Source organism: Malaclemys terrapin, chromosome 2, assembly GCF_027887155.1.
Source record: "Malaclemys terrapin pileata isolate rMalTer1 chromosome 2, rMalTer1.hap1, whole genome shotgun sequence".
In the NCBI taxonomy this organism is placed as follows: domain Eukaryota; kingdom Metazoa; phylum Chordata; order Testudines; family Emydidae; genus Malaclemys; species Malaclemys terrapin.
In genome coordinates, this window is record NC_071506.1 from 9,854,408 (window position 1) to 9,880,780 (window position 26,373).

The 26,373-nt window shown below is 38.6% G+C and overlaps 1 protein-coding gene across 5 annotated transcripts in view; it reads left to right on the forward strand.

Moving 5' to 3' along the window:
- Positions 1 to 26,373, forward strand: part of PTK2 (protein tyrosine kinase 2) — a 349,972-nt gene that overhangs the window by 152,376 nt on the left and 171,223 nt on the right. For 4 of the 5 annotated variants that reach the window (XM_054017938.1, XM_054017937.1, XM_054017936.1 and 1 more), the window contains 2 exons: positions 3,230 to 3,396; positions 14,549 to 14,636. In XM_054017938.1, the coding sequence (XP_053873913.1) occupies positions 3,230 to 3,396; positions 14,549 to 14,636 (255 nt within the window). Of the gene's footprint in view, positions 1 to 3,229; positions 3,401 to 14,548; positions 14,637 to 26,373 lie in introns of those variants that run through there. The other variant, XM_054017941.1, reaches the window with a different exon arrangement.

A 26,373-nucleotide genomic window follows, 5' to 3' on the forward strand; every position in this document is an offset into this window, starting at 1 on the left:
CTCTTATAGCACTTTGAGTGTGTAAAGTGCTGCATTAACATTAACTCTTATAATGTACCTATGAGGGAGATAAATGTATTCCTTAACTGGGAAACTGATAAGGTGGAATGTACTCAAGGCTACACAATGATTGTTGATAGAGTCAGGATTGGAACTCAGGTATTCCTTACCTGCAGTCCTGGTCCTAGAACACACTGTACTGTTCCATTGGTCATACCTAAACTTGTGAAATTTTCAGATATCACTGTGGTTAGAGTGTCAAGCATTTAGTCATGGCTTACTTCAGGGTGTTTTAGTTCCTACTCTACAGTTGTTAAGTAGTTAAACTGTCTGTCTGAAAACCTCTGATTAAACATTCTAATCACTATTATAAAGAGCATCAGGCATGCTTGTGGCAAGGTTTCCCAACTTGTGAAATCTCTTGTTAGCATGAAAGACAGAGAAGCTGTCATCCATGCACAAGTAATGGCAATTGCTTTTGTCTGGTATTGGAAGTGTCTCTAGACAGTCTGGGGAGGCGTTCCAGAATTCCAGGACTTTCCCTGCATTATTTAACAAGGGTCAGAGTTGAGTACACTGGCCCAAATTATGGCCGCCCTGCCAGTAAAGCTCTTGGATGTTTAATCTTTTGCTACTTTGTAACACTAGCAGGCTAAAACAAAATCCTGCTCTACTCTGTGGGAATTTACTAGATTATATGCATGTAGCTGTTTCTCACACAGGGACAGATCCTCACTTAGTGTAAGTTGTTGTTGCTCAATGGAGCTGTCCTGATTTATTCAAGGTGAGGATCTAGCTCCAAATAGTTGAAATTAAACTTTTAAAATTTTTTTTGTGTAAAATGAATGAACTCTCTCTATTAAAAGCTTGAGTGTCTCGATCACATTATTTTCTTATTTTTCCATTTTTGGGTCAAGCTGTAGTATTGGAATAGTCTAAGGAAGCCTGATAGCAAAATGCTATATTTATTTTGATTTGTGGTATGCACCAGTTCTTGTGCTCTGTGTAAATGTACAAGTTTGTAAAATAATAATTACAGTAAAGGTTGTCTTAATTTCATTCTTCAGTATATTTAATTTTTGATAAATGTATTTAAGTTAATTTATTAGATTGTAAAAAGTACTTCTCATCAGTTTACTATACTTGAGAAGAGAGGTGAATCCATTTTACTTATCCCTCTATTAAGTTGTATTTACCTTTCATCTCCATTCTCCAGATGTTTTCTAAATTTCTCACTGAATGGCCTACCTCTGCTTGTTTACTTTTCTGTGAAATGTTCTAGATAAAATTTGTTCTCACTTTATAGGATAATACAAAAACAAAAAATCATAATATGTGTTTAGAGTTTAAGCTCTCAGGCTGGGACATGTTATTTAACACAGCTAACCTGTTGTACAGCAGTATAGTACAGTACCATGTATACAAACTGTGTTATCTATGTACTCAACTTGTGTATTTATTGACAATTTTTTCAATTCGAAAGAATACTGTCTTGATATTTACTTGATTTTGGTGCAATTAGTTACATGAACGGGACAGCTATTGCGCTTTTCTGAAATAAGGTTGAGAAATATTTTGTGTTTTTAAATTGAGATTGGGATTTCAAAGGGATTTAGGCACCCAGCTCCCACTGGCTTTCCATGAGAATTAGGCACTTGATTTCCTGGGCCCCATTAGAAAATACCAGGCTGATAGAGAAACTCTTGAATCTCCTCCTCATTTCTTTTCTGGCCACATACTTGATTATCTACTGTAGCAGTTTCTGACTTTGGCTTATCTGTCAATATTTTTAATGCTTTGGTGGTGTGGAAAATATCCAATTTTGCCTTGACTCCATTTCCCAAACTCATCTTTGTCATATTTCAGTTTGAGTATAACTGCCTTTTCAGAACATTGACCCCTATTTTCATTATTGACAAGACACTGTCCTTCATGGGCAGATTTCTGAAATGAGCTTTGCATGTTTTGCACTTTGTGTGACCTTCAGAAAAAAGTATGCTTGCCAAAATGTCAGGCTTTACTTACGCAGAAATTGCCCTTAGTGTAAGGAGGGGGTTAAATATTTCCCTTTGTACATCTAAGTACTCTTGGAAGTAGCACTGCTCTTTGTAACCCTGGATATGAGCAACTGTACTCTGCAGTATTTGGTACAGTATATAAACAGCCGTACATAAAAGCAGGCTTCTGTTAAATGTAAAAAACAAACTTCATCAGCTTTAGCACCCTGGTGGTCAGTACCTCAATAGCAAAGCGAAGTGGGATATTAGCATACTATTTAATTTGTCTTGCCTTTCCTGTTTGTAGGCCCCCCATCATCTTCACCCCTGTTGCACCTCAGCAAACACTATGCTACTGATGGCTCATCAACCAAAGATTTTGCTGGACTAGAGACCCCCATAAGGGTCAGATTTTTATAGTATTGCACAGTTTCAAAAGTTGTTTTTCAATCATTTAAACTCTTTGGGATATAAAATAATGAACTTTGCAAAACTGCCCTATATTGTACACACTGTTACTTACCTAGCCCCTGTAGTCCTGCTCCCACTCCTGTGGGACTCTGTGGCAGATACCTGTGGACTTTTCTTGGACTCTGACTATTCCTTGCTAATTATAGTTAGTCTAAACTATAATTTATGAAAGGACAAACCTGGGGTACAATTTTTTCTGTTAGAAAAATCTACCTGAGTAGATGCCTCTTGCTTAGGAAATGTTTCAGCTATTGTAGAGATTAATGTTGACCCTCAAGGACAAGTTAGATGGAAAAATCAAGGGTTCATGAGTGAATTAATCTTTTACTAAATCCTGTTTGCTCAGGCACAAAAGAAGAGGAAAGCTTCTGACTGTTTTCCTAATGTAGGTGGAGAGTGACTGTCAAGATTTGCGGAAGAGTTAGAAATATTTAACAAGTAAAAGGTGTTGTGTGGTTTTTTTTTTTTTTTAGTCTGCAAATCTGCCCTTTTTCCTCCCCAGCATTTTCCCTATGTAGAGCATATAGTGGCTCAGTTTTGGTAAGATACATGACTGGTACAGATTCATGTAAAATCATATAACTAAAAATTCAGAACTGGAATTATGGTTTAAAAATTAGTAACTTATTTTCTTGCATTCTTAATAAATGTAGCTATGTCAGATCCATTGATTAGCCCTTTGTATAAAGTATGATATGGTTACCCTTTACGGGCACGAACAAAAAGTTTTATAACAAAATGTGTATTTTTGTGTGTTTTAGGGCATAATTCAGAAGATAGTGGACAGTCACAAAGTAAAGAATGTGGCCTGTTATGGATTACGGCTCAGTCACCTGCAATCTGAGGAGGTCCACTGGCTACATCTGGACATGGGTGTATCCAATGTGAGGGAGAGGTTTGAATTAGCCCACCCTCCAGAGGAATGGAAGTAAGATTATAAACCTGTTCAGTTTCAAAATCAAATCATTATGTTCTATTTGCCATAAACTTTGTATAATCTTTTATTTTATAAAGAAAATCCTCTTGCAGAACTCCTGAGAATAGGGCTAGTAGAAAGGTAGACAGCTGCCTATAGTTACCCAGCAAAAAGCCAGAAGAAATGAGAAGGTGCCCTGGTATTCCAGAGGAAAGGCTCATTGGCTAGAAGGGAATTCTGCCAACTGTGAAGAGCTGTTAAGTCTAATTTGAGCCTGCAAACCTTAGAGTGGGATAAGAGTAGGATGAGACTTGCTAAATATGTAGTAGGCCCAGTGAATCATAACATTTAATTGTATCCCTGTTTTAAGCATAAAAATGTGATGCATTTAAAAAATACTTCTAAAAGGGCATTTTATATTCTCTTTAAAAGAAATTAGGGAAGTGTTGTTAAGCTTCATATAATGCAGCTATCATTTAACTAAGACAAATGTTAATTACCCCTGTTTAGAAATGTACAGATTTAGAATGGGTTAAGATTCTCCAGGTGAGATTTAATTGCCAAATCTGTTCTTAATATACAAACCAGAGAAGAATGCAGCTCAGTCTGTCTTAAATGGCTTGCTTCTGCAGTGCTAATAGAAGTAAAAAGCAGTAGAAAAACTCTTTGTCAGAAAAGTGAAGAGATATATATCTGAATAAATACATGGAGCAGATCTACAGAATAAGAAATGTTCATAGTCAGTTAATTCAGGTAAATCCTATCACTTGTGTTCTGCAGGAGGTCAAACTCAGATGATCACAGTGATCCCTTCTGGCCATATAATCTCTGAATATAATCAGTTTTCTGACCATCACACACTTTACACAGGATTACTAGTCATTTAAAAACCCACAAATATGTTCTTCTGAAGAACTGCAGTAGAGTTAACAGTCTGCACGTAATTTCTTGAAACTTAAATTGCTAGATAATTTACTAGTAAATGCCTACCACATCTAGCAAATCTGATCCTGTGAGTTTTATTAATTCACTTTTAGGGGGTAGCCTGGATTAGCCTGTCACACTAAATGAGAAAGTTTAAAACATTGGTGTCAGAAATATTGCACATTTTCTTCTGCGTACATGACATTTCAGGACTTCTTGTATGCTTTAATGATGCAGATTGATTATTTTTTCAAGCAAATTATCATAAATAATACTTTGAAGTGTCTTTTTTTGGGGGGGGAATATTCTGTTCACATAATATGACCAGAACCAAATATGAGATATGAATAATTTATGCAATGGATATTTCTTACCTATTGTCAAAGTGCCAGTTTCATTTATATTATGTGATGCAACCCGTATGTTACATATTACAAAACAAAGTTAATCAGTTTTAAAAGAAAAGTTAGATAATTGTTTTGAAGTTTGGATAAAGGGATTGTATAAAAACCTCAGACAAGTGTCATGATAAGATATAAATTATTCAGTACATCTCCAGAGTGTCATTTTAAGCTTTATCGAATGCAAGCAGCCTGACATACCTTTTAAACCCATAGAGATTTGCTTTGAATAATCAAAATGTTGCTGTCATATTTATAATACTATAAAACAGAGCATTTAGGATCAGATGACAGTACTTGTTAAAATATTTAGATTAGTAGAGTAAGAGAGAAGTCCTGGAATGTGCTTGAATTAATATCTTCCTATAACATAATAATCTGCTGCTCATATGGGAATTTTTTAATGATTTTAATTTAAGACTGTGTATTCAATATACACGGGAAATGTATTCTCTAATATTCTTTTAGATCAGTCCAGATGCTTAGATTATACTTCCCGACAGCAGGAGGAGATAGAAAATGATTAAAAATTCTTGGAACAAATTCTGTCCCTAATGTAAGTGGTTTTTGTGATGCTATTGGATACTATTTCCAGTCCTGAGGAGGAAACCTAGCAGAGCAGAGGAACAGTAAGGGAGGTGACTCTGTATTCACACCGCACTGCAGTAGACTCCTATGGCTGTGGTTAAGGCTCAGGATAAGTAATAAATTCAGACCTACACGGTCAGCCACAGTTTAAGCCAGACATCTCTTCTCTCTTCCAGTGGCATTCAGTTCAGCTGTAAGAGCACATGTAGCCCAGTTTCACAGCAGTGCCAATCGGTAACCATCCTAATGAAAATTAGCAGAATGCAATTCTGTAGCGAGTGAAGGAGCAGGAAGTAGCTGTTTGTTAGGAGTCCATCGCCCAAGCCTTAAACTTGCTGTAAGATACCACTGTGGCCTTGTCTTCACTGCTGAAAAATGTATTTTACTCTTGGACAACTCTCACACATGAACTATCCCAAGGTAAAAACACAGTGAAGACAGGACACTTCAGTTTTACTGTGAGTTAAACTAGGTGAGGTCATCCCAAGGCAGCGAGATAGTGCTGATCTTGCCTAGTTTACCTGATGGTAAAACAAAAGTGCCATGTCTTCACCATGGGATAGGTCATACACATGAGTTATAGAATCATAGAATATCAGTGTTGGAAGGGATCTCAGGAGGTCATCTAGTCCAACCCTCCCTGCTCAAAGCAGGACCAATCCCCAGACAGATTTTTGCCCCAGATCCCTAAATGGCCCCCTCAAGGATTGAACTCAACAGCCCTGGGTTTAGCAGGCCAATGCTCAAACCACTGAGCTAAGAGTGACTATTATCTGAATGTAAAAAACACACACCTTTTTTAGCAGTCTAGACAAGGTCTTTGACTGTTACAAACCCCCAGAAGGTTCAAAAGGATGATGTCAGTGAATACTGGAGACTTTATCAGTGAAACTGAATGCTTATTTGTTCATTGATAACATTCATTCTATTCAGGAAACTAATATTGAGGAACACAGCTGTATTGTGTACGACAATGACCATTGGCTCTCTCTCATTTCCTCGATGTGCAAGATCTAGCATTGCAAACAGAGGTGTTTTATACCAAATTTATGTGCAAGTTATACTTCTAATTACATCTCTACCTTGATATAACGCTGTCCTCGGGAGCCAAAAAATCTTACCGCATTATAGGTGAAACTGCGTTATATCGAACTTGCTTTGATCCACCAGAGTGCGCAGCCCTTCCCCGCCCTCGGAGCACTGCTTTACCGCGTTATATCAGAATTCGTGTTATATCGGGTCACGTTATATCGGGGTAGAGTTTATTGTAAAACGTTTAATCTTCCAAATTAAATTGAGATTTGTTAATCCAGTAACAAGCCAATTACCATTAGATGCATCCCATTGTTATGTAAATTCTTTTTTTAACATTGGTGATGAATCTGCTTTGTTAAAAATTCTTTGTAGAAATAACTGATCAGTGCAGTTAAGGAAAAATACAATTTAAAAGATCAAAATTTCAGAAACTTAGCAACTTGTCCAGAAGGCAAAAGCTATTTTGTACTGGTGCCTATATTTAGTACATTAGGTTCTCTTAATATGATAATAAAGAGGCTTTTATAGTCTGCTACATGAAGTCCGATTCAATTTGACACAGCTTGTGAGGAAAGGAATGATAATCACAGTAACAAGCAAATTCAGACTTACAGGGGAATCACTTGCCTCTAAGAACATGAGCCAGGAAAAGGTTTGCAGTGACCTTTTAGTTTGTGCTGCAAATTCAGAGACTGATTTACTACTATTTTGTTCTGTGTAGCACAAGAGAGCTGTACCTAGATCGGAGGGAGAGATTTAACTGAAATGTTTAGCGCTGAAATGTGTGTGGAAAGGAGAGAATGGAGCTTTGCAGAGCATAAAGCAAGTCCTTCTGGTTGAAATAGATCAACAATAATTTGCAGTAGTTACTTGAGCCAGGATAATATTTAATATAGTCACAGGCAAAACTTGCTGTGCATTTAAAAAAAGCAGAGACCTGTCTGAAGTTTAAACTTAGCTTTCTGGCCATATCATCATGAACACTTTTCTCTTTCTTCTTTCTCATTTCTAAAGGTATTAATAAACAATTTCTGTTTTATACAGTTACGCTCACGTTATAAATAGCTCTGCAGAAGCATGTTGCAGGAATGAAATCAAGGGATGTTCTCTAATTCAGTCTATAGCTAATTCTAATAGAATGATAGAAATATAGGTCTGGAAGGGACCTTAAGAAGTCCTCACATCCAGACCCCTTTGCTCAGACAGGACCAAGCAAACATAGACCCTTCCTGACAGGCATCTGTTCAACCTGTTCTTAAAAACCTCCAATGACTCCACAGCCTCCCTTGGAAGCCTATTCCAGAACTTAACTACCTTTATAGTTCGAAAGTTTTTCTTGATACCTAACCTAAATCTCCTTTGCTGCAGATTAAGCCCATTATTTCTTGTCCTTCCTCCTCTGGTCAGGGAGAGTAACTGATCACTGTCCTCTGTGTAACAGCTCTTAACATATTTGAAAATTATCAGTCCCTCTTCAGTGTTCTTTTCTCAAGACTAAACATGCCCAGTTTTTTAACCTTTCCTCATAGGCCGGGTTTCTAAACCTTTTTTCATTTTTGTTGCTCTCCTCTGGACCCTCTCTAACTTGTTCACACCCTTCCTAAATTGTGGTGCCCAGAAATTGGACACAGTACTCCAGCTAAGACGTCACCAGTTCCAAGTAGAGTGGGACAACTATCTCCTGTGTCTTACATATGACACCTTTTAATACACCCAAGAATATTAGTCTTTTTCACAATTGTATCATGTTGTTGACTCGTATTCATTTTGTGATCCACTATAACCGTCCGAGCCTTTTCAGCAATACCATCACCTTGCCAGTTATTCCCCATTTTCTAGTTGTGCATTTTATTTTTCCTTCCTACATAAAGTATTTTGCAATTGTCTTTATTAAATTTCATTGTGTTGAATTTGGACAAGTTCTCCAATTTGTCAACGTTGTTTTGAATTCTCATCCTGTCCTCCAAAGTGCTTGCAATACTTCCCAGGTTGGTGTCATCTGCAGATTTTATAAGCATGCTCTCCATTCCATTATCCAAGTCATTAATGAAAATATTGAATAGTACCAAACCCAGGATTGACCCTTGCAGGACCCCACTAGATGTGTCTTCCCACTTAGCGAACTATTGATAACTCCAGTTTGAGTATGTTCTTCCAACCAGTTTTGCACCCACCTTATAGTAATATCATCTAGATTGCATTTCTCTAGTTTGCTTACAGGAAAGTCCTGTGGGACTCTGTCAAGTCTTTCTAAAATCAAGATATATCACATCTATTGATTCCCCCCCATCCACTAGGCCAATAAACCTGTCAGAGAAGGCAATTAGGTTGGTTTGGCCTGATTTCTTCTTGACAAATCCATGCTAGCTATTTCTTATATCCTTGTTATTCTCTAGGTGCTTACAGACTAATTGTTGAATAATTTGTTCCAGTCTCTTTCCAGGTATCGAAGTTAGGATGATGGTCTGTAGTTATCCAGGTCCTGTTTGTTCCACTTTTTAAAGCTAATACTATGCTTGCCCTTCTCCAGTCCTCTGGGACTGCATCCATCCTTCATGAGTTCTCAAAGATAATTGCTAATGGTTCTGAGATGGCTTCAGCTAGTTCGTTAAGTACCCTAGAATGAATTGCATCAAGCCCTACCATCTTGAATTCGTATAACTTATCTAAATTTTCTTTAACCTGTTCTTTCCCAATTTTGGCTTGCATTCCTTCTGCCTTGTTGTTATTATCTATTGTGTTGAGTATCTGGTCATCATCAACCCTTTTTAGTAAAGACTGAAGCAAAATAGACATTAAACACCTCAACATTTTTGATGTTGTTAGTTATTAGTTCTCCTTCCCTGTTATGTGGCAGACCTACACTTTCCTTCATCTTTCTCTTGCTCCTAATGTATTTAACAAACCTCCTCTGACTGCCTTTTATGTCATGTGCTAAGTGTAACGCATTTTTACCTTAGCCTTTCTGTATTTGTCTCTACACATTTGCGCTGTTTTTTTGTACACCGTATCAATTTGTCCATGTTTCCATTTTTATAGGATTCCATTTGGATTTTCAAATCATTAAAGAATTCCTGATGGAATATATTGGCCTCTAATCATTCTTCCCATCTTTTCTTCACATGGGGACAGTTTGCAGTTGTGCTTTTAATATTGTGTTCTTGAGAAACTGCCAACTCTCCTGAACTCCTTTTTCTTTTAGATTTTCTTCCCAGGGGACCTTACCTACCAGTTCTCTGAGTTTAAAGTTTCGAAGTCCATTGTCCTTTTTCTGCTGCTCTCATGCCTTCTTTTGTTAGAATCATGAAATCTATCATGAAGCATGATCACTTTAATCCAAATTGCCTTCCACCTTCAGATTTGCTACTGACTCCACCCTGATGTTCAGAATTAAATCTAAAATGACTGTCCCCCCCTCCACTTTCTGAAATAAAGTTGTCACCAGTACATTTTAATAACTTATTGGAAATTTTGTATTTTGCCATACTACTCTTCAAACAGTCTGGATAGTTAAAGTTGCCAGTTACTACTAGGTATTGTGTTTTGGATATTTCTTATTCCAAAAAAATAAAAATTCCTTGCACCGTATTTTAAAATTCTGCATATTTTATTTGTCAAAATAAGACTATATAATCATAATCATACCAGTTTCAATTATTTTGGTAATTTATTGCAAAATACCTGTCAGGAAGTATATCTGTAACAATACAGACACACACAAAAATTCTCCCAGGAGTAGAGTTAAAGAAACCCCTACAACAACCCAGTTTCCGTTTCTCTGCCCCATCCCCTGCCAGAGCCCAGCTGGGGGGGGAAAGACGCTCAGACCTCCTCTCTTCAGAGCCCAGCCATGGCAGGAAGCACACCTCCCCGGGACATCAGGTCAGGTCAGGAGATGGTTTCCTCCACCCTCCTGAGGGGAGTACTAAAACACTAGCACCTTATGCCCCCCTTGGGTGTGATGACCATGAGCCTCCCGGCTTTGGGGGCAAGGGGCTCCTCCTTCTCAGCCACTGGGATCTGTTTGTCACCTCCTGTTGCCAGTATACCAGTTCTTCACTTTGATGATTGGGGGACCTGGGTAGGGAGTGGAACACTGTCTACTGCCCAAGATGGCCAGCAGCCAGTCTCCTCCCCCTAGAGCAGCTGGTTCGCCTTCCTCCTCTGGTGCTTCTGTGGTCACCTAATATCCTCCTTCCCAGATGTTTCCACGTGTGTCCTATCAATGAAGTCCTCACACTCCTGGATGCTACACAGTTGAGCCACTTCCTCCTGCAGCTTTCTAACCTGTGTCCTGTGGGAATCCACCAACTAACAGCTCTTATACCCAAGTTATTCCCCCTGCCTGGCTTTCATCAGCGGGAACATACAGGCTGCATTCCCAGCAAGTCAAGACCCAGGGCCTGGTGGAAGTCTCCAGGGTCAGGATGGCTGGCTGGCAGTGCGGGGGCACAGGTGCAAGCAGAGGAAGAGCTATCAGTGGAGTTGGCGACATGCTGCTTTCTCCCATTGATGATTCTTCCTTGTAGAGTTCTTGCAAATTAAGGAAGTGGGAGGGAAGGACACACAAGCCTGCTTCCCAGTCTTTCTTCGCTGACAAACTCAGCTTGCTGACTCCCTTAGCCTCCCATCTGCCTTCGTCTCACCAGCCATGTGTCTTAAAACACTTTGGAGTGATAGAATCTGTAAACATGTAAGATGAATGGTTAACCAGCCAATATATTTTAAGTTAATTGTCTAGTGAGTGACTCTGTCATATGTTATTCTTAGAGGTGGTTTAGAATGAATCTCACAATATTCAGTAAATGTTAACTCTTATGTTGAGATGTGGAAAGAACAGGCATTTTTTTATTGGAGGACTAGTCACATTACATTTATGGCATTAAAGAAGATATGTAATGGCTTCCTAAGGTTACAAAAGTACAATAAAGAATAGATTAAATTGTATGATTTACAGAGGGATATGAAGTGTGTAACCCACTTGAATTTTCAGTTCCCATTCAAAGAAGGGAAGGAGAAACCGGCTTTGGTTGTAAATGGGTGGGGTTTCTGTGCTACCATAGCAGATTTTTGAGTTAAATGGGGATTGAAATTGAAACACTTTTCTTGTCTAAAGGAAAAGAAATAATCTGTTCTGTTTTTTTCCTGAGTGTGTGGGATTACTCAACCAGGCAAAAAGGCAGCCATTAATCCCATTATAACTGACATCCCAAGATTAATCATGAAAATTTCTAAAGAAGTTCTGGGGATCTCATTAGCAGAAAGATATTGGAAGGGAGTTGAGAGAACAGCAATAAAAATTATTAAGGGGTTGTAGAGAATGATTTATTAGGAAAGATTAAAAGAACTAAATATCTGTATCTTGCTTAGCAAATGTTCAGGGGTGACATAGCAGTTTACAAATATTTGAAAGATAGGAACAGCAGGGAAGGAGAGGTGTTCATACATGTCTTTGAACTATTGTATGTAAGTTAAGGAACATGTAAAATGTAGATCACCACAGACTTCTGGACCATAAATAATTATTATAGTACAGAATAGTCTACCATGGGAAATGATGGAAGTGCCATTGACACTAGTATGTTGGGCATGGTTAGGGAACAATTCTTCATTGAAAGGGACAGACTGTCGCCCAACAGGCCTTTCTCATCTCCTATTTGTACCTTATGCTTCTGTAATTCAGTACTATCTTGACTAATTCCATCTTTTGTTGTATGATTCAGATGGGTTCATTAAGTCTGTATCAAAATACAGATATACGTAGAGTTCAGTAGCTCAAGTTATCTTGGGTTTTTTTGTTTGTTTGAAATCTGTCCTAATTCTGTTTTAGCCACAGTATATTACATGTTGAAATAAAAGGCAAAATAAAATGGAAACTAAATACCATACTAGTCTACCTGAAGCTTTTAGGCTTTGCATTAGAGTTACTTTTAAAATTAAATTGTATGTTAAATAATGAGTGTGTTAATTTTCTCTGATGCAGTTGGTGACATACATGATGAAAAACCTATAGTACGTGCTCCTTTGCCTTTATATTATGCTTCTTGGTATATTTTATAGTTAGATTTAACCTCAATCTCCTCCTTAAGGTTGTATTTAGTCACTAGGATGCTGAAATCACGTGACAAGGATAACAATTCCCTTCTAGTACAAAAGAGGGGGCAATAAAGGTAATAAAAGATTGTGGAAAAAGCAGTTTTTAGAGAAACAAAAACTTCTAAAAAAAATTTAAAATCTAGAAAGCTAGTATTTGGATGAAGACTGAATATATATCAAGATATATAATAGAAGGGGAAAATAAGACAAAGAGAAAAGAGGGAAAATAGTTGTTTTTTAAACAGGAAATTTGCTTTGTTCTACTTTTGACTCAATAGTGTAGCGTAGTGATGATTTGGCTTTTTCCAATGGAGAAATAAACTTCCTTCAGCTTTCCTAATTTTGGACAAGGTATGGATGACACTACCTTGCCTCTCCAGACATGAGCCCACACATGCTACAGGGTGGCTTAATGTTTTGGTTGGGAAAAAAAAGACAATTTTTGTTTATATCTTGCTGTGTGTCATGCAGCTGTCTTTTTATATCTCTGAGGATTCATTGATTTTTTTTTTTTAAGTTTGTTTCGTTTTATGCCAAAGACTGAGCATGCACTTTGTGTTTTTGAAGAGAACCTCAAAATATCATGAAAAAATAACTGAGTATTGTAAATTCATAGTTTTATATGTGTAATAAAACGTTTATATATATTATTCACCATAGACAAAGTATTCAACAGTAGAAATAGGCAACACAGCAAATCAAAATTCTATAACTGTTTGCCATTTTTGTGAGGTTGGGATTCATTACATGTTCAAACAAGTTAATGTGATTTTAATCAATAACTTTGTCTTTGTCAGGTATGTGTGCCTTAACTTGTAATCCTTAACATTATTTTCTGTAAGTTGCTAAGCAGCCTTTCCTATCCTGCTGAAACCAGCAATATGAAATTTCACAACAAAAGCATGTTACTATGCAAAAACCATTAAATAGGGGTAGGGACCACCTGATAGGATTCTTTAGGTGCCACTGCAGTACCAATAATTAATAATACCCAGTCAGTTTCCAAACAGTTTTACTATTTATAAACAAAAGAAGAACTTTAGGGAGACCTAAAACTCTGGCATAGCCAGTAAATCAAAGTGACCGATAGTCCTGCCTCTCTGGACCTCCTGCTGTAATTGAATGGTGTGGTAATGTCATGGTGGGATGTAGATTTTTGAGTTATTACATGCACCTCAGTACCCTAATATGGGATATACCTATCTGTTGTGAAATCCTCCTATAGGTAAATCCCAACAATTCCACTGGGATAGTCCCAGGAGTAGATATTGCAGCACCTTTATTTGGTAAGAGACTGAGCCTTTTCTAGCTGAAAATGAGCCTTTGGCTAGTGCACAGGTTGTGGCTCCCTGATGGGCTATACCAGTTGCCATTTCCACTTGGAACAGCACCTGGCTACTCACTTTTGCCAACAGTGCATTAAACATTCATGCTTGTGCTCACCAAGAAACATAGTAATTGTTACTTGCTCAGATCAATAGTCCATCATCTTAGCTTCAGCTGCTACCACTACCTACAGCACTATAGCGGGGCCTGGCAGCCCATCCAGGTCTGTGAAGTCAATACCTCAGTCCTGATAACAGCCTCTTTGAACCAGTATAGACCTGCAAGCCCATCAGGAAAACATAATTATCTGTTACAGCAAGAGATTCAAACCTACTACTCACTCCCCCCCCCTCCCCTCATGCTTCCCTACTCATAAGAACTGCCAAAGCTCTGTCCTTCCAAACCACCCCGATGAGGTGAGGGTTCCCAGTAAACACAGTGCCAGGTATACTTTTTCCTCTGAACCTCCGTATAACTGGTCTGTCAAAATGATGGTTTCCCATTTAATTAAATTAATTTAAATTGTAATTGCTTGTTAATAAAATTTTAAGAGCACTTGCAAATTATAGAGGTTTGGTGTTTTTTTGTTTTTTTGACATTCTAATCATAGAATCGTATGTAGGACTGGAAGGGACTTGAGAGGTCATCAAGTCCAGATGCCTATGCTGAGCCAGGACCAAGTATACCTAGACCATCCAGGGCAGGTCCTCGTTGAACCTGTTCTTTAAAAGCTACAGTGATGAAGACTTATTCTCCTTGCATTATGGATGTAATCCTGTTTTCCTTCTTTTTAGATATGAATTGCGAATCCGATATTTACCAAAAGGATTTCTGAATCAGTTTACGGAGGACAAGCCAACACTAAATTTTTTCTATCAGCAGGTACATTTATTTTGACTATTGTTTATTTTCTCATCTGCAATCCTGAAAGTTTGTTTTGCTTATACGGGGAACAAGTTGCAGCAGGAACAGAAAATTACAAAAATCATATTATTGTGCATTTAACTAGAAATGGAAGAGAGAGTCACTTCTTTCTCACTGGGAAGTGATGAGGGATACTTACCCTAGGGGGGTGCATTTTGGAAGATGTTTTCAGAACTTGAATGCAATTTACAGTTCACTTGGGTGTTTTTTATTCATATTTCTCATTTTATTAAATTATTTGTTTCCATTATATTTGAAAATATAACTAAATGACCTGTATTTATGTATATTAATGTATTCATGTACATGTATTAATTGTGCAACCTAAATACAAAATGGTATTTTCTGGATTTTCAAGCATTCTGCAGCTAGACTCTCCACCTCTGATACTATTTAGCAGTGATCACAAAAATGTGTACTGAAAGACTAACCCTCGCAACAGTACTTAAGGGCTCAGGTTTATTTTCAGATTTGGGCTGTCGTCTGCCTCTGTTATCTAGGGCCCAGTTTTCAGATTTGAATGTTTGAAATTAAGCATTTGAATCTATATTTTGATGTCTGAATTAACAGGTAGTTGTTTAAGACAGTTATTAAGTGGCAAAGTACATGTTTAGGTACCTAACTTTAAACAGACAAGATTTAAGTGAAAACATGTCCCTCTACTGTAGAAAGAATAGTTTCCTCCAGTTGCAGGAGTTACTGGATGAAATTCTGGCCTGTGTTTTGCAGGAGTTTGGACTAGAAGATCATAAAATTCCCTTCTGGCCCTAACAATGTATGAAAACTCAGCCCCTAAAAATACTGATGCTGTCTACTCATCATACAGGATTGTTGCAATGTGTTCGATTGCTGTGATGTTGATAATGCACATCACTGAAGTACTGTCAGTGTTTAACAAATAACTTAATTGATACTGACAGTTGTTTTTCTTAGCTATGAATTACACAACATTCCTATATTGTGCATGTATCAAGTTACAGCTGCAACCATTGAAAAGAACTACTTAATTCATGTAATTAGTTTAAAGGTGACCTGTAAAAAGGGAAAATGCATTTGTGCCCCTTTTAAATCTTATGAAGCATTGAAAGGGGAACAGATTTTTATCCGTGGTGTTTAGAAGGTTTTTTTTTCAACTCCAATGACTAATAAATGTGTTGAGGAAAGATTCCACACTTCCATCCCTCTGGCAAAGCTCCGCCCAGGCAAGCTCACCATACACCTTGTTCTGAGACCCCCTCCCCAGAAGATCTCTACCAAAAGCAAGAAGGCCAGATTTGACTTGTCTTGTATTTCCAAGATTTACTAAAAGGCAATAAAAGAACCCATAAAAAATGTCTCAGGCTTTTTTTTCCACATAAGAAAGCAAAAAAAGAGTACAAGTGCACTCCCTTTAAAGAAATAAAACAAAATTTTGCAGGTTGCCCTTTGAGATTCCCAAGATTAGCTTTAGTCCTTGTTGTCAAGCTATCTGGAGTGACTCACGACCGTGAATGCCAACCTCAGGGCAAACAGGCAAGGAACAGGCACAAAACTGGTTGAGAGTTTTGGGTTTATTAAATCCCAACTGGTTGTGAGTTCTATACTTAGATTTCACTAACCAAATAACAAGTGTGAACTCCTCAAGCACTATCACAGCCTTAACATGGAGTAACAGACAGTCACCATGAGTACTCTGATCTGTCTTGCCACCCAGGCAAGCCTGCCTTTGTGATAGATGGTCCCTTGCACCAAAAAATCATATCAATATTCAGGTTACTCCCAGTCCCAAAGGACCAGTTACTTATCTCAGGTCAAGTACATCCTAGATCTCCCACTAAAGACAATGCTTGTAGCCAGTCCTATAGTAAACTCATTTCTTTTTTCTAGTTAATAAGCCTTTAGTGAGGTTAAAACAGGTAAACATACACACACAAATGAGAATACAGTCTTAGGTTCCAAAAGATGATAGTAGCTGCTGTAATATGCAAGCTTTATGTGTCCTTTAGGGCTAAACCAAGCTAAACAGCTGGGGACCCCTTGCTTATGTTTAGAAATCTTAGACTCAGAGTTCAAGCAGCTTAGGGATACAATTTCTCATTAACAGGGATTTGTATTCTCTTCCCCCAGCATTCAAATTGGAGACAAAGCGTTTGTGCAGGTCTCCTCTTGGGATTGTTTTAAAAGGCAGTAAAACATTTGTCTCCATGGTCACCCATGGATCTTCCACTCCAAAAATTTCAATGGAATACAGCAGATCTCTGTCGTGCTTTGTCCAAAAATAACATTTCATATAAGTATCCAAAATACCCTCCACTAATACTTCAGAAAAACAGAAGTGTGAGAGAGAGGGGTGGGGTGGAAAGCAACCAATTAACCCTGTGAAGTTAGTTTAAAGTACAGGCTAACAGCAGCAAACTGAGAAGAAGGAAAAAAGAATATTGTTTGCTCTGAGCAATGGGTAGGGCTCCCTAAGTTTAAACAGTTGGGAACCCTTACACCCAGGTTTTTATCTTGGCTGTGGAAGAAGAGTGGGGGTTGTTACCCGCTCTTGCAAACCCTGAATTTGTTCCCCCAGTGTCTGTTGCTTTTGTTTGTACCCCAAGTGAATTACAGGAGTGCCCTTCTCTGGTGCAGTTAACTGCTTCCAAGCAACTCCATGTGTTAACCCGCTCACTCTCCGTTTTTCACTTCCCCAGGACCAAGTTGCAGCTCCCATCTCTTAAGGTGGGCTGTTAACTCTGCTTCTGACTCCAAACCCTGTAGTGCCAAATTATCTTTAGACACCTAACTCTAATTTACAGTTCTCCAGTTGTCTTTGCTGGAATAGCACCAAACTTGAAAGATTACTGGCAGCCTCCCATAATGCTACCTTTACTTCAAACCTCTTACAAGCGGACTTAAGTGCCTCCTTTCCATGGAAGACATCCTGTCCACATGGGCATGGACCTCATTCTGCTACCCATTTAGCAAGGAGGGTGAGCTCCTCAGCCAGCCCCTATCCCTCTCGGTCCCCTAACACTCTCCCCATTTCCTTTTTAATCTCATCTCAGGTTGATCCCCACACCTGGAATGGGCCCGATTTTTCCATAGCCACTTATCCAAAAAGGCTGTTATCCCAGCTTGCAAGGACCTGCAACTACCGTCATGAGAACCCTCCATACCCCCTCCAAGCAGCTGCATGGACTGTTGGGGAAGGGGACTTACTGGCTGCTACTCACCTGTCCAGTGTGATACATCTGAGTCATGGCACCAAGATGTTAGAGGGCTTTCCCTTCACTCCTTCCCCTGGTTCTTGTCATGCAGACAGAAAGCAGAAGACCAGAAGTCCGAAGTGCAGGCAATGCGATGTTTATTGGGGTTAGTTCCAAGCAAACATATCCATAGGTCTACATACCGGCCAAGTCTGTTTCCCAGTGTTCCATTCCCAGCTCTGACACCACAGAGCATTTACCCCATGTCCCCCTTCCCAGCTCCTGTGCCGCAGAGTCTTTACCCCATGTCCCCATTCTCATTTCCCATTCCCCCTTTCCCCACTTTCTGCTTAGCAGGCCAAAGTATACCTTCAATGCATGCTTACGGTCCCACTCCTTTTGTATGCCAGGGGCGGTGCAAGGAGTGAGGTTGTGCTGTGGTCTGTAATGTTTTATACTTTCTCCCCAAGCCCCTTTGCCCCTCCTGACCCTGGTTGCTTGACTTTGCCGTGAGATAGGGGTTGAGGCAATCTTAAAGTGTGCTCTCCAGTAACACTTTAACTGCTCTTATCTTTCCCCATTGTACTAACAAATCCATGTGACTAGGCAGAAGCAACATCACAGTGTCTTTGTCCTTTGTTTACACATATTAGTATAAGATATAAGAGTTTCAAACCCAAAATTTTATCCCAGGCTAACAGACCTGTACACTAACAATATTTAGTTTTGAGAAAAGAAGTCTGAGGGAGGACCTGATAACAGTCTTCAGATATGTTAAGGGCTGGTATCGATTGTTCTCCATGTCCACTGGAGGTAGGATAAGAAGTAATGGCTTAATCTGCAGCAAAGGAGATTTAGGTTAGATATTAGGAAAAACTTTGTAACTCTAAAGGTAGGTAAGCTCTAGAACTGGCTTCCAAGGGAGGTTGTGGAATCCCCAATCATTGGAGGTTTTTAAGAACAGGTTGGAAAAGGATCTGTCCTGGATGTTCTAGGTTTACTTGGTCCTGCCTCAGCATGGGCATTTGGACTTGATGACCTCTCAAGGTCCCTTCCAGCCCTACATTGCTATGATTCCATGATTCAAGAATTCGGACACGAGATTCAAGAGGGGCACTAGAGTTTGGATGGTTTTGCGACTTTATTCAACTACGTATCGTTTGTTTATATAATCTGATCTGGATTTTTAAAACTATACTTTGCCAAAAAATATGGATTTTTGGCATGTTTGGATATGCCTAAGATTTTAGTGATGATAATGGGTATGTTTCAAACTGCATAGTTGTGCAGTGTTTGGTTGAATCTCTGATAACACCAGACACATGTCATTTTCCAAGTTTAAAAGATTTCTGTGTTTAGTTTTCACAGAAATCATTGTTGAAAACCCTGACACTGAGATAACTGGGAATGAATAGAAGCAACACTTTCTTAGTTTCATCACTGAGTATTTCATCCTCTCCTTCAACAGAGATCCTGCATTCCTTGTTTGTTAGATTTGAAAACTTCAGCATTTTCTTGATCTGAGATGCTTACGGTTGAATCCATCGTTTCTGAGAACAGGTTTTGAAGCCAGTTGGTGTCTGGTGACTCATGTTCAACTCCAGAAAAATATTCACCAAAAGGGGAATACAATCCAGACAAATAAATTCAAATATTTGGTCTGTAATAATGTTTTGATCAATATCACGCTGTTCTTTTGAAAAGTCTGATAACACTAGAAACAGATCAGTAACTCCCTTTCCAGTGTGGGGTCTCCACAGACAAAGCTTCATCATGAATCCTCTGATTTTCTCTTTCATATCTAGTGTATTTGCATTCTTCTCTTGAAGTGTTAGATTCAGTGCAGTCAGTTTGCCAAGTACAGCCTTCGTGTAAACTAACGTAGTCAAGAACTCCACATTACACACGTAATCTGTAAGGTCTGTTTTCCCAAAGAGGAAAATTCTGAATTCATGCAGTTCAAAGACTCATTGTAACATTTCTCACATGACATCCACCTGACTTCACTGTGAAATGGAAGCTGTGTGTGGTAAGAGCCTATTTCTTCGCACAGCACACTAAAACAATATGACTTCCTTGTCTGAGATTTTATAAAATTAACAATTTTAATAATAATGTTGAGGGCTTCATGTAGTTCAGATTGCAACTTTCTTGATACCAATGTTTGGTGATGAATCATGCTGCCATGTCCAAATTGGTGCTGGTACCACTTTATTTACTCACGCTCAGTGTTACTGTTCTTTGGTCATGGCTGCTGCCCCAACTGTGCACAGCCCTACACACACAGCCTGGTTAAAATGTTCATCTACTCTGAATATATTGATGATCTTGAGTATTTCTTTCCTTCCTTGGGTTGGGATTTCTTTGCAAAATAAAAGTTTTTCAGCTATTGTACTTGCTTTGACAAATCTCACATAACACAGAAGCTGAGCCAATTTGGCTATGTCTGGATTCATCAAGCGGCAATGCAAAATACTAACTTTTTTCAACTTGTTCTGTCAGCTGGTCCTGGATGTTTTCTGCCTGGTCATCAATGCATTGATGGGTGGTATGGTTTGACATAGGAATGCTTTTCAGTGCCTATGTTATTTTGTGAACATCTATTGCTGCTGGAAGTAGCAAGGTCTCACCAATGGCGTGTGCTTCTTTGTGTTTTGCAATTCACATAGCCATAGCATAAGATGCTTCTAAGGCTTTTTGAGGGATAGTTGCTTCTTTAGAAATTACGTTTTTTGCTGCTTTAATCTTGTTTCCAAAGGAAAAAGTTATAGCCGTCCTTTACATTCCAGGTGTTTCTTTTCTAAATGTCTCTTGAATTTTCCTGGTCTCATACTTTTATATACTAACACTTGAAAACAAATGACACATTGTGGTTGGGGACTTTCCATGGTAATATCAAGACCAAAAAAAAAAAAAAATCCAAACATAATGTAACTATTATTGTACCCTCTACTTTTCTTCCTTTTCTGTTTAACTTCATCAAAATTGTCTTCTTCAGCCAAATATTGGCTACGTGTAGGCTTTGCCCTTCGTAAAAATCATTCTATTATAAAGATAAGATGCACCTGTCTCTCCCTCAGCCCCATTTCCTTATCTACCAGCAGGGAGATTTCAACTGAAAGACTTCCTGCTGAATGCCTCCCCCAGCAGGAAGTCTCTCTGCTGAAAGCCCCCTGCTGGAGTGGAAATCACAGAGAGGTGCCCAGCTACAGCAGCAGCCGTAGCATAATACACAGACCCATAGATAAGACACAGCTGATTTTTAAGCCTAGTTTAATAGTCTATCCATCTGTTTCTATATCTGTATAATGGCGATTGCACTACTTACCTGTCTTTCCTTCTGTAGGTTATTTTGCACTGTACTTTAGTTACGTAGGGTTACATTTGTACCTGAACCACAGAGAGGATTTGTCCCTCTCTTTCCATAGGAAAGGTAGCAATAGTTAATTCCTGAAACACCATTCATGATTCAGCTTCTCTCTCAGGATTTCTCAGAGAGCAGCTGCTACACTCCGTTTGGCTCCAGGTCCTGGCAGAGTATGGCTTGTGGGTGTCTTTGAATCATTGTGGATCAATCCAGGCAGACAGTTTGCTGCCAGTGGCTCAGTGCCCTGGGATATGTAGAGGAAACTGAAGCATCTCTAGACTGAATCAAGCCTATAAAGTTCTACATTGGTGTTGAGAATTTTGATCAGTTTGTGCAGTTATACTAGCTGTGATAAAAGTAATCAAATCTGTCTTTCATGGTAAGATATTGCTTATAGTGGTCAGGAAGAATCCCATCCCTCTTCCCCCTCCGTTTTGCCATTGCATGTTTGGCTTAGGTATATTATGCTCATGAAGGTCTAGAGAGTTGCCTTTTGCACCATCAAATTATTGGCCATGGCCAGTGGCTGAACTTGACAAACCAGTAATTTGATTCAGAATAGCAAACACTGTTTCATTTACTGTTCAATGTAACACTATCCATGGCTGCTTTCAAATAATACCAAGCATTAGTTTAGGTTCACAGTGCACACTGAAACAGCTGCATTTGATTGTCAGAAAGTTTTCCTTTACCTCCTAGAAGCAGTTCCAGCATCTGCCTTTAAATGCTGTGCAGTTTGACTGTTTACCCCATGAGTGACTTGATTTGTTGTTCAAATACACATATGCTAGCAGAAGTGCTGTGATGAGTAACAGTGCATGCTATTTTGCATGCTTCTCTCTAGAAAATTTCTTTGTAATCTTGCATTCTACTTCTTGGCTTTCTGGCTGTGTAAAAGGTTGACATGAGTTGTGGAGTTTAATGAATGACTACATTTCAGTCTTGATCTAAAGTTAGGTTTCCTGCTCTTTCTATCCTTACAATTTTAAACTATATTTTACTAAAATTACCCATCTAATTTGGTCTCCTATTTGAAGTTAGTAATTTAACAGAAAATATTTTTCTCCATATAAAGAGTATTGAAGAATATCCAAATCCACTCTTAGCTGATCTGTATTGGCTATGGAATAGAACGAGGTTACAGTTCAATAGGCATAAGGAAGATTGAGCAACAGTGGCTTATAGCTGGGCTGATGGTTATCTTTCAGTAAAACTCAGAGCGTAGGTAGAAATACTGGATCGTGCCACTTTTTCTCTCACACTGTTTATTTCTAGATGTCCTTTATAGCACATTGAAGCAGCAATTAAAACCATTTTTAACTGACTGTCCCTTAGGAAATGGAAAAATAAAAACGTAAGAGCAACCTTTCTGACTCTCTGTCTAGCTTCCCTGACTGCCTGCTGGGCTTCCTGTGGCTCCGCCCCACCTTTACTTCCTGCTGGCCTATGGTTTTCCTATGCTGGCAAAAGGGTCTTAAATCTCTTTCAACTGGGGTTTGGGCTGTGTCCTCCAGTGTGCAGGAAAACGTAATCCCTTTATAGCTTTCCTTCCTCCAAGGTATCTCCCTAATAGGGAACTGCTGTATATCACCCTTTTCCCCAGCAGGCATTACGAGCCTCTTCTGTTTAGGTTCTTATATTGTTCATCACCTTTATGTTGGTCCCTACTGCTCTTGACTCAGGGAAGGGCCTTGTGCAGTGGAAATTTTTTACCTTGTTCCATACTTTTGTGCAAAAGTATGTTAATGATGGTCAGTCCTGGGTATATTTGCTCCCTATGGGAAGACAGTTTTTGGCACCTGTTCCCCACCCTCTGCTTGACTCAGCAAAGCAGGTCCCCAGTCTTTCTGTTTACCTCTCTTCCAGGCCCGACATCTTTACTTTCTCCATCCCATTGTAATTGTAATTCCTCTTACCAAACAACTTCCCCACCTCTGTTACCTTCTCCTATGCTGTCAACTAGAACAGTAATTTGGTTTCTGGCTGCCCAGTTGCCTGTCACAGAGATGCAGCCATCTAGTCAGATGGCTTCTTTGCAGTGGAACATTTCCTAAAGCCAGTGCTTCCTTGACCTAGGCAGCCAACTATCTAGCCTACATTTAACACTACTTCTGCTTCTTACAGTGTGTTATTTGTGGTGGGGCTTGAATTGGGCATCATAGGGAATTCTTTGAATTACTAATGTCTAAAATGTATTAGATATTTGGGACCGTCTTTTTGTTCTGTGTTTGTACAGCCCCTAGCACAGTGGGGCCCTGGTCCATGACGGGGATTTGTAGGTGATATTGCAGTATAACTCCACTAAATAATAGTGGAGTAGCACCCAAAGGTTGCAGTAGTCAAGATGTGAGCTAAGGCCCCTAGAAAAAGTTTTAGTAGTTTGGATACCGGGGAGAGGCTGGATCTGTATCCTGTCACATAGGAAAAAGTGGCAGGATTCAGATGCTTTCTGGATGTGTATGTCTAGAAAGAGGCACAAGTGAAAGGTAACCCAAAGGTATTAGCCTGACTGACGAGAGGGATGATAGTGATCTTTTCCCAAGCCCCCCACTTCTCCCATCACCTTTGATATCAAGAGTTGTGTTTTGATCATGTTAAATTTAGGATCATGTTAAATTGGCTAGACGTCCATTAGATGTTAGAAACAGTGAGATGGAGGCTTTGTCTGGGGGAGACGTAGATTTGGAAGTTATCATTGTAAAGATGATTGTCAAAGCTATGCATGTAGAATAGTATCGGATTGTGGATCTTTCAGGATAATTTGTCATTTTAAGATAATTTGTAATGCACCTCATTACTCACCAGTTATGCCTATTTTATGAGAAAGAGTCCCTGACTTAACACAGTGTGTGCCATGTATTTCCCTCTAAAATATTCCTAGTCCAGTACATTTCATTGGGGGTTAAATTAGTATTTCAGAGCATTTTTTACCAAACATGTCCCTGCTCATACCTTTCAAATGTCGACATTTGAGGGATCAAACATTATACTGTCCAGCATGGTAACATGTGATTTGGTGTTGAGATTGAGCAGTGGTATTTAGTTTGAAATATACATATCTTGATGATTTTTTAAAAACAAGTAATTCTTGGAAACAACATTATGGAACAGTATGAAGAAGTGAAGTTTCTAACAGTTGCAGAGCCTCATTTGAACTTTTAGCTGTTCAGTTACAACATTCTCTATATCAAGAACCAATATAATTTTAAAGCTCTTAAAATATTTATAATTCTATTTCTGAAATGAAAATCCGCATCTCTCGTACTGTGATGTAGAAATGTATCATCTAAAGTAAACAATTTGTAAACGTTTACAATATTTATTTCTGCGTGTTACAGTAATTTCAGATTAGACTTAACATTACTTAACTTCTTCGTTAAAGCTTTTTATGAAGCTTAGTTGTAAAAGCTGTAGGCTATTGAAAAATAGCAACTCTGGCAGGGAATAGGACTGCTTAACCTAATTAAGTATTAACATCTCTTAACTTTGGTGATGATAAAAATAGAAGGTCTGGACCAAATTACTTTGTTTGATGACAATAAAAGCTATAAGGAAAAATCAAGGCCAATCAAAGACATCTGCAGAAGAGCTCTATATTATGACCAGAACTGATACCCCATAAAGAGATGTGCATAAAGGGCTGATGGCTGACACCTAAAGTATGCCCTAAAGGGAAGTGTTCATAAATGTGAGGCTTGCAGCTGCTTAAAAACAAAAAAGATAAATCAAACTAAACATCACCTTTCTGCTGCTAACAGCTTATAAGAATAATTATAAGTAAAATACCTTTTTGAAGAGGTTAAAGCGTATACATTAAACATTATATTTGGAAAATAAAAATTACAGTAGGAATTTTGTGATTCAACAATCTCAAAACGCCATCTGCCTTCCCCCCCCCCCCCCCCCCCCCGGAAATAGATTTGATTTATATAGTATACCTCTTTTATGTTTTCTATAAAATATCTCTGCTTTCCAATAACACAGTGTTTGTGCAATATACTAGCAGTCTGACTAATGTGTATCTATCTGCTGTTTACTAGGTTCCTAGCCAAATTCAGTCCTGGGGCAAATGCGTGTTTTGATTTTAAAGTTGTGCCTATTTACACCAGGTCAGAAGTTAGCTTAGTGGCTTGAGTTGTCAGAATTTACACAAAGTGTATTCACACTTGGCTTTTTTGCTGGTTGAGAAAGACATACATGACAGTAGCACAATATTAATTCCAATTAATATGGGACTTGGCCAAGTCTAGCTTGCTTCAGCTGTTAAATATTACCTGTTTTTCCCCCTATTTTATGTTTTTAAAGGTGCTAGATACAACATATTTGGAAACATAGTTGTGTCTGTATGGACATTCATGTTATATAGACAATATCCTTCATTTGTATTAAAAACCTTCAGCAAGATGAGTATTGTGTTATTCTGGATACTAGATTAACTATATGAAACGTGTGTCAGGCAAGAAATGGAGTGATAGAGAGTCACACTGGTCTTGATGTTTATTTGAACTAGAAAAGAGAACTTCAATATGGGGGAGGGGAACAGTATAAAATTAGCAGTTAGCAGAGCATGTCCCGTAGGTTCAGTGCTATATGGTTCCCAAGTGTATAGTCCTACTTTATCAAAGATTTGAGAAGCAGCAGCATATATTACAGTGACATCTGGAGATCTGCCCACCCTGACAGAAGGGATAATTTTTAGCCATTCTGTCTCAAACAATACCTTGTCAAGAGTTGATTTTTTTCCTAATCTCTAATGTCCTTATTATTAACATGGGGTTTGTGAAATAAGTGAGGGATGTCAAAGATCAACTCTAGTTAATATAGAGACTTGGACTTTAGAGGAGGAGGAGCAGCAGCAGCTGAGGGCAGATGGCAGATGAATGTTATCCTAATTCAGAATCTGTGCTTTTAACTCTGCTAAAAAAGACTGAGGCTTAAATTTTCCCTAATGTAGACTTGCCGCATGTAATGAATCTTGTATTAGATGGGCAAAGGGGGAGGAAGCACGTACATGTAGTGAAGAGGTAAAGACATCACGTTTTAGAAGTTGTTGGTGTAATAATTAAACAGCTCATTAAAGTGGCTCCTGAAAAGTAAAGTACTCATGACATTAGCAGCAGACTATTTTTTAAGAAGAATGGACAAAATTAAGACTAAT